The sequence below is a fragment of the Lupinus angustifolius genome, chromosome LG06 (assembly GCF_001865875.1).
Source record: "Lupinus angustifolius cultivar Tanjil chromosome LG06, LupAngTanjil_v1.0, whole genome shotgun sequence".
Classification (NCBI taxonomy): domain Eukaryota; kingdom Viridiplantae; phylum Streptophyta; class Magnoliopsida; order Fabales; family Fabaceae; genus Lupinus; species Lupinus angustifolius.
In genome coordinates, this window is record NC_032014.1 from 22,088,954 (window position 1) to 22,097,930 (window position 8,977).

Below are 8,977 nucleotides of genomic sequence, written 5' to 3' on the forward strand. Positions count from 1 at the left end.
CTGAGCATTCTGATGATGACACTAACGACACAAGAGTGGAAAACACTGCCCAAAATTCTCCTACTATTCAGCAATTGGATAGACAAAACTTCATAGTGCAAGATATAGAGGAAATGGCTAATCAAGTGGCTGCTAAGGACATGAGAATCATTGGCAAGCTTTGGGCTGAGGAAGAGGAAGAGGAAGTGGAGAGGATACATGAAGAGGGATCATTCACCTTAGTTTTATCAAAATCCCAAAAAAAGAAGATGAGGAAGAAAGGGTCCCCTGGAAAAGTGCATTTTACCCGTAAGGGTGGAGCTCAAAATGCCATATGATGAAGGTTCTGTACTGGAATTGTAGGGGCATAGGGAATAATAAGACTAGGTTAATGCTAAAAAAACTTTGTATGTCTAATAAGCCCAATTTGCTTTTCATAGCTGAACCAAAAATTCATTTTGATGATATCAATCCTTTCTTCTGGAGTAATCTAAACTTGAAGCTGTTTGTGGTTAATGATAGAGGCCCTTCACTTCCTAGTATTTGGGGGTTATGCACATTAGATCTCAATCCTAGCATTCTCTCCACATCTGATCAGCAAATATCTATCTTTTTGTCTGTGGAGAATCAACTGTTGTTCATCTGTGATGTATATGCTAGCACCAACTATTTGCAAAGAAGGAGGCTTTGGGGGGGAATTGAAAATCTTATGCTCATACATGTTGGGCCCTGGTGCTGCCTGGGTGATTTTAACTCAGTTCTGGGGGCCAACGAATCTAGAGGATCCTCTTTTCCTAATAGAATTGTAGTTGAGGACTTCAAGACTTTCTCAGATAGTCTCAGATAGATCTAAGCTGTTATATCTGGCCACCAGAGGTGCTGTTTATACCTGACAAACAAGAGAAGAGGCTCTGCTCTTACTGGAAAAAGACTTGATAGAAGCCTTTGTAATGAGGTTTGGTTATCCTCATGGCACCAGGTCTCTTGCTGCACTGTGCCAAGATCATGCTCTGATCATCATCCTATACTCTTGTGCTCTAACCATGTTGACTCTAGAAGGCCTGTTCCTTTCAGATTCCACAAAATGTGGTTGAAGCACCAGGACTGCAAGAGAGTGGTTTTTGAGTCTTGGGGAGAAGTGATTTTCGGTTGTCCTATGTATGTTTTGTCTCAAAAGCTCAAAAGGCTCAAACCCAAGCTTAAGGATTGGAACACCAATATCTTTTGCAATATTCATACCAAAGTGCAAGCTGCCTTAGCCAAAGTGGAGGATATTCAATCTTGCATGTCTAATGCCCCTGATCATGACATGTCAAACCAGGAGTTTGAGGCTCAAAAAAATCTTATGGATGCTCTGGAAATGGAAGAGAAGTTTTGGAGGGAGAAGTCAAGGCTTAATTGGCACATAAAAGGGGATAGAAACACTAAATTCTTCCACAACATCACCAAAGTAAGACAGGTCACAAAATCAATGTCCTTGTTAAAGGAGGGGGACAAAATTTTATCTGATCAAAATGAAATTGGCAATCATGCTCTCTCTTTTTACACTGACCTTTTTGCCTCTAGCAACATTTGTTCAACTAATTCTCTATTGCAGAGTGTTATCTCTAGCATGGTCACCAATGTAGAGAATGAAAGGTTAATTTCTATCCCTGACAATGAAGAGATAAAAGCTGATGTGTTCTCCATGAATGGCGAGGGTGCCCCTGGTCCTGATGGGTTTGGTGGTTGTTTTTTCCAACATTTTTGGGATATTTTAGGTGCTGATGTTTGCCAATCTGTTATGCAATTTTTCAACTCTGGCTGGACCCTTCCCAACCTTAACTCCAATTTTGTTGTGCTCATTCCTAAATCCTCTAATGCAGAGAGAATTGAAGACTACAGACCAATTGCCTTAGCAAATTTTCAGTTCAAAATATTAACTAAAGTTCTTGCTGACAGGCTTGCTTTAACCTCTAGAATTGTTTCTCCCCAACAAAGAGGATTCATCAAGGATACACACATTCATGACTGTTTATGCATAGCTTCTGACGCAATCAACCTCTTGGATCACAAGGTTTTTGGCGGCAATTTAGCTATTAAGCTAGACATCAAAAAAGCTTTTGATACTCTTGATTGGGTTTTCCTAATTGACACTCTTAAATCTTTTGGCTTTCATGACAAATTTAACTCATGGATTTGGACAATTCTTCACTTTGCAAGGCTCTCTATAAATGTCAATGGCCAGAATTTTGGTTATTTTAGTTGCAAAAGAGGGGTTAGACAAGGTGATCCTTTATCACCCTTACTTTTCTGCTTGGCTGAAGATGTCCTAAGTAGAGGAATAACAAAGTTGGTTTCTGAAAACAAATTGAAGCCTGTTGCTGGTCCTGGTAGCATAATCACTCCCTCTCATGTGCTTTATGCTGATGATATCATGATCTTCTGCAGAGGAAACAAAAAGGATCTTACTGCTTTGAAAGATCTTATTGTTGAATATGCCTCTTCTTTTGGTCAACAAATCAACCCTAGTAAATGTAAGTTCTACACTGGCAAAGCCTCAACTAGAAAAATTGTTGAGTTATCTAATCACATGGGATTTTCTGCTGGTTGCTTTCCTTTAAACTATCTAGGGGTTCCTCTTTTCAAAGGCAAGGCTAAGAGAATTCATTTGCAACCCATAGTGGACAAAATCACCTGCAAGCTGGCTACTTGGAAAGGCTTCTATCTATCAATCATGGGCAGAGTGGAGTTGGTCAAATCTGTTATCCAAAGCATGCTCATATATAGCTTCAAAATTTATGCTTGGCCTATTAATCTACTCAATTACCTGGATACTTGTATCAGAAACTTTGTCTGGTCTGGTGACATAAAAGTAAGGAAAATCTGCACTGTCTCATGGAACCAGGTTTGCAAACCTACATCCATAAGAGGTCTTGGAATTAAATCAATCAAAAAGTTGAATCAAGCTGCCATTCTTAAATTGGCTTGGGAGATGAGATCTTCTAAACAGGACTGGGCTTTGTTTTGCATAAACAGATTCACATCCTACTACAGGTATTATAAATCCTCTATCTGGCCAGGGATAAAGAAGAATTGGCATGTTGTGTCTGATAATTCTACATGGTTGATTGGTGATGGTAGAGACACGAACTTTTGGAAGGACAAATGGTTAAGGGTCCCTTTGATTCATGCTCTTGGTGTCCTTGAGGATTTGCATCACTGTCTTATGGCCTCTGTTGCGGACTTTTTAATCGGCTCTACATGGATAATTCCTAAGCAATTAGCTGATTTACATCATCTTCTTGCTGATGAAATAGCAAAAACATTTGTTTCTACAGGGAACGGTAGACTAATGTGGTTTGCTTCTAATGATGGTGACTTGCCTCTCAAGGATGCTTATCAGTTTGTCAACACTCCCTCTAATCCATTGAAGCAGTGGAAACTCATGTGGTCTTCCTCGATTCCTCCTTCTAAGTCCTTTACTTCATGGAGATTGATCAAGTATAGGATGCCTACGGATGAAAATTTAACCAAAAGAGGTTGCTACATTCCTTCTAGGTGCAACATGTGTTGTGCCAATTCTGAAACTTCTGACCATTTGTTCTTGACATGTCCGTTTGCTGTTTCTCTTTGGAATTGGTTGGGCACAATTTTCTCTACTCTAAACTCACTTTCTCATTTTTCTCCTCAAATTCATTTTTCCATCAAATGAGTTTGTCACCACTACACCAAAAGTAAATAAAATTTTAACATTCTAATTCAGTTTTTTCTTTTCTAATTCTAATCATATAATATAATTCTTTTTCCTCTTGTTCTAACTCATGTAAATCCATTTAATTTTTTTATTTTTTAATTAATTTTGAATCATTCTTTTTAGTAAAGTATGAACGTTTTGCACAATAACAAAATGCATTTGTTTTTTATTTTATTTTCAATTTAAATAATTTTTTGGAGAACTTATGATTTGTTGAGTAGTATATTTGTATTAATCTTTTTTTAGAAGTTTTTTTCTTTAATTGTTATTTTTATTACCCACGTGATACAAAAAATCAATATATGTTTAGGTTTTTTACATGATCTTGGAGGTTTTTTTACAAAAAATCAATATATATATATTTTTTCTTTTTTTTTCTCTATAAAAGTATGTATTTTATATTTATACATCTTGGAGTTAGTTTGGTCAAAGAGAGTATGAATTTTCTATGTTTTGTACATGATAGAAACAAAGTAATAACAACAATAATATAAATGTAATATTTGTTATTTGAGGGTGTTTATGCAATTTCACAAGTACACTTTTTCTTTTCCTTTCACTTTTTGCACAACCAAACAAGAGGAAAAGTTATTACTTTCTTTTTTTCATTTTTCTTTTAAACCAAACAACTCATTTTTCACCTCATGTTCTATGTCCTTTCATTCTGTGGACTTTCTTTCCTTCTTTTTTTATTTCCTTCCATTTTATACACTCACATGCAATATCTAGAAAAAAATTGATTCCAAGCTGTCAATCTCACCATACATATTTTGCATTATGAGAAGCAACGCTTGGAATGCATTATGTTTGAAAAATAAAACATTAGTCTTGAACTCTTGATGTTTTAGGATCTAGCGGAGTCTTACACCATTAGACCAATATCTTGTAGGTTTTATATCATTGTGGATTGGTCCCATTCATTTGATGAAATTAACAGTTTATGTTCTGTAACCATAGGGTGCATCAATGGTAATGATGGGAGATTAATTAGTTTATCAATCAAATTGGTAGGATAGTAGGAGTCTAAAACAAATTTTAATATATTCAACTTATTTTACTTATAATTGAAGGTCCATTATGTGATGTGCTATTATTAATGAATGCTTTGGACTCATGGTTATTGTTTGGTGTGAAACATAATGCATTCCAAAAGTTAAAGAGATGGTATTCATATTTAGAGATGGTAATAAGACTGGATGGGTTCAGGCAGTGTATTACCCGGACCCACCTTGTTACTTCATTTTTGCCATAGACCCGTGCAGATACTCGTTGAGTCTGTTATCCATGGGGTCCTTGGGTACCCAACAGATCTGTGAGTAGCATAAATTAAAAATATTAAAAATAATTGTGAATAATTTATGTAATAGTGTGTTTATTTGCTATAATGTTATGTTATTTAAGAAATCAAAAAGGAAAAAAATTATAAAACATAATTTAAAGCTTTAAACACAATTTCAATTGACTATTAAACACAACTCATTTTACTCAAACAATCATAAAAAATATAAAATCACTGCTTCAACCTTATGATGTAAAATTAATTTAGTAAGAACTATTAAATCAACATAACATTATATTACTCATATGAATTAACAACATAATATCACATCACACTCCTTAACAATATAACATCAATGTTTAACAACATTACAATTATGAATTACCAATATAACATTACAATTATGATTAACTTGATATTACAATTATGCTACTATATATATATATATATATATATATATATATTTAGGAAGGAATAGCGGATCCGGGATCCCACGAGTCTGAGTACCTCATTGACACAGATCTATCCAATAACGGATTTCAAAATCTCGAGTCTCAATTACTCAGTGTCCAAAACATGAACTTAGACCCATTGAGGATATAGTAAAATCAAATATAATTCATGAGAATATAGTAAAACCTTATATTGTTTGTTTTTCTCCATGATATTTTTTTCGACTATCGACAAAAACAAACGCCGCATTCGTATTCCCAATATCTTATATATATTTTTAATGCGACAAAACTGGAGCAACACAAAGCCTGAAAGCTAACTCCTAAAATTTACGTAAGTTTGCATAAGCGTTTTCCGGTCATATGTTATCGATAACAATGCAATTTTATAATTTTAAGATGAGTACTAGTAAGTTACCTGTGTATTTGCACGAGACAAGCTTGTAACAGAAATTGGAGTGACCAGGTCAAGCAAACTTTGGTGGTTGCAATCATTCACATTGTTAACACTATATGGCACTGCAGAAACCAAAGTAGATTTCACGACAAGAACATGAGTAACATTCAAGCTATTGCAAGAATAAAGTTACACATATCTATGTTGGGTAATAGCTCTCCAGCTTGTGCAACTAATTCCATTCAGGACTTCAATGTTTTGCAAATATTCAAGGTGCCAATCAATTATAGGAAGGCCCCTGTTATTTCTGAGGTTATGTGGATTCCTCCAAAAACTGGTTTCATAAAAGTCAACTCCGATGGTGCTGCCCACGGGGCTCCAGGCTTGCTGGTGGCGGTGCAATATTCAGGGACCACAGAGGGGAGTTTCTCGGATGCTTTGCTTCTTTCTTGGACATCCAGGATGCCCTGTTTGCTGAGCTTAACTCAGCCATGTTGGCAATAGAAATTGCTCACAGCAAAGGTTGGAATTCTATTTGGCTTGAGTGTGACTCTACTTTGGTGGTGGATGTTTTTCTGGGTAAAATTAAAGCTCCTTGGAAGTTAGTTAACAGGTTCATTAGATGCAAGATCTTTTTGAACTCAATGCAATTTTACATATCTCATATATTTAGAGAAGGTAACACTTCTGCAGACAAGCTTGCAAACTTTGGTATTAGATCAAAGGTTTTCACTTGGTGGAATGAATTGCCTAATTTTCTAGTTAATGACTTCTCTAGAAACAGATTGTCTCTCCCTAATTATAGGTTTAGAAACTTGTAATGCTTCTTTTGTAGCCTCTTCTTATTAATACATATTATGGGGTGTTGTTAAAAAAAACTACCTTTGTGAAAAATAAGTGTAATCTTTTAAATAAAAAATATAATAAATATAATTAAGTTAAACAAAACATGGACTATAAATAGAAATCATCTCTGTAGAGCACAAATTCAGAATTTTATCAAAATACAGGAATCGATCATGCTCTGATCCATAATCGAAGAAAGCAGGAAGCAATTTTAGTACATGAACCGTTGTGTACACATGACATCATTTTAAAAAAATTGATATCATTTTTATGAATTGTTTTATATTTGTAATGAAAATATTTATTGCCTAAATTTTATTTAATTAAATCTTTGAGTATCCTAACTTTTTCTATTGTCATTAACAATAAAATTAAGATTTGTATTACATTGTTAGCACATCATCCATCATTGATTTGTATTACTTTTGTTTGAAAGTCAATGGTGATTAACAAGTCAATGGTGATTAACAAATCAATGGTGGATGATTTACTCACAGTGTAAAAAACACTTACATTGTTAGTGTATATATATTAAATCCTAAAATTAAAGAGCAACATTAAATAATAACAAGGTATAGTTTAGTTGGTATACCTTATACTAAGAACCATCGAATATCATATTTCATGTCTTTACCTGTTTTATTTATTAATTATCAAATTTTGAAGTATTATCAATTGATGCAATAAGCTGTTTTTATTTCTTAATAAAAAAACCTATGCGTTTAAGTTTTTCTAATATAACTAAAGATATATAATTTTAATGGGTAATAATAGACTTATCCCTTTTGGGAGTCAGGATGATAATGGGTCAAGATGAGTTTGGATAGTGCATTATGAAGACGCATCATGTTTAGATTCAGACCCGCCCCAGACACATGTTGATACATGTTGCGTCTACTATTCATGAGTCATTGGATATCAAGCGGAACTGTGAGCACCTACAAATTCAAAAGTATTAAAGTGAGTAGTTTATGTAATTGTGTGTTTTTTTGTTTCATACAATCTTATATGTTATTTAGGCAATTAACAAGAGAAAAAATTGTAAAACATAATTTAAATTTTTAAACACAATTTTAATTGATTCTTAAACATACTCATTTTACTCAAATAAATATAAAAAATTAAAGTGAATATTTCAACTTTGTCATGTAGATTTGATTTAGTAAGAACTGTTTAGTTAACATAACATTATATTATTCATATATACACCATCACATCAAACTCCCTAATAATATATTATCACTGTTTAACAACATAACAATCACATATATAAATTAATATAATATTAGAATTAAGGATTAACAATATAACATTACAATTACATAGACCCATTGAGGATATAGTAAAATCAAATATAATTCATGAGAATATAGTAAAACCTTATATTGTTTGTTTTTCTCCATGATATTTTTTTCGACTATCGACAAAAACAAACGCCGCATTCGTATTCCCAATATCTTATATATATTTTTAATGCGACAAAACTGGAGCAACACAAAGCCTGAAAGCTAACTCCTAAAATTTACGTAAGTTTGCATAAGCGTTTTCCGGTCATATGTTATCGATAACAATGCAATTTTATAATTTTAAGATGAGTACTAGTAAGTTACCTGTGTATTTGCACGAGACAATAATTTTATGTTGCATGGTTAAGAACATACATGTTACTCGTGTATTCACATGATTAAGAACACACATGTTACTCGTGTATTCGTTTGGTTAAAAACACACATGTTACTCGTGCATTCGCATGGTTATTATGGACATACATGTTACTTGTGCATTCACATGGTTAAGAATACACATGTTGCTCGTGCTTTCGCATGGTTAAGAACGTACATGTTACCCGTTCATTCGCATGGTTAAGAACACATGTGTTACATGTGCATTCACATGGTTAAGAACACGCATGTTACTCGTGCATTCAGATAGTTAAGAATGTGCATATTACATGTGCATTCGTATGAGACATGTTAATTTTGATGCATGTTTAAAAGCACGCATCAATATTATTAAATATATATTATTTATATTGTGTAAAAGTTTGATAAAATTAAAAGAAATACATAAAAACACAAACATTGTAAACTAAGTAGTTTTTGTATGTGTTTTTTGTTGTAATTATTCAATCTCCACTTGGCGTCTATATATCTATCATGTGAAAAATGTTTTCACACCTTTTGTATTATCAAGAATAATATAAAATCCATAAGTTCACCACCAATCTAGGATTGAATAAACATATATTCATTAGTCAAATATAAATTTATAATGAAGTCAACACAATC

At 33.4% G+C, this 8,977-nt stretch overlaps 1 protein-coding gene across 1 annotated transcript; it reads left to right on the forward strand.

Moving 5' to 3' along the window:
* Positions 389-6,664, forward strand: LOC109350526. The gene is made up of 4 exons (XM_019591758.1): positions 389-784; positions 959-3,600; positions 6,059-6,233; positions 6,305-6,664. Exons 1-4 carry the CDS (start codon positions 389-391, stop codon positions 6,662-6,664), a joined length of 3,573 nt encoding a protein of 1,190 aa, XP_019447303.1.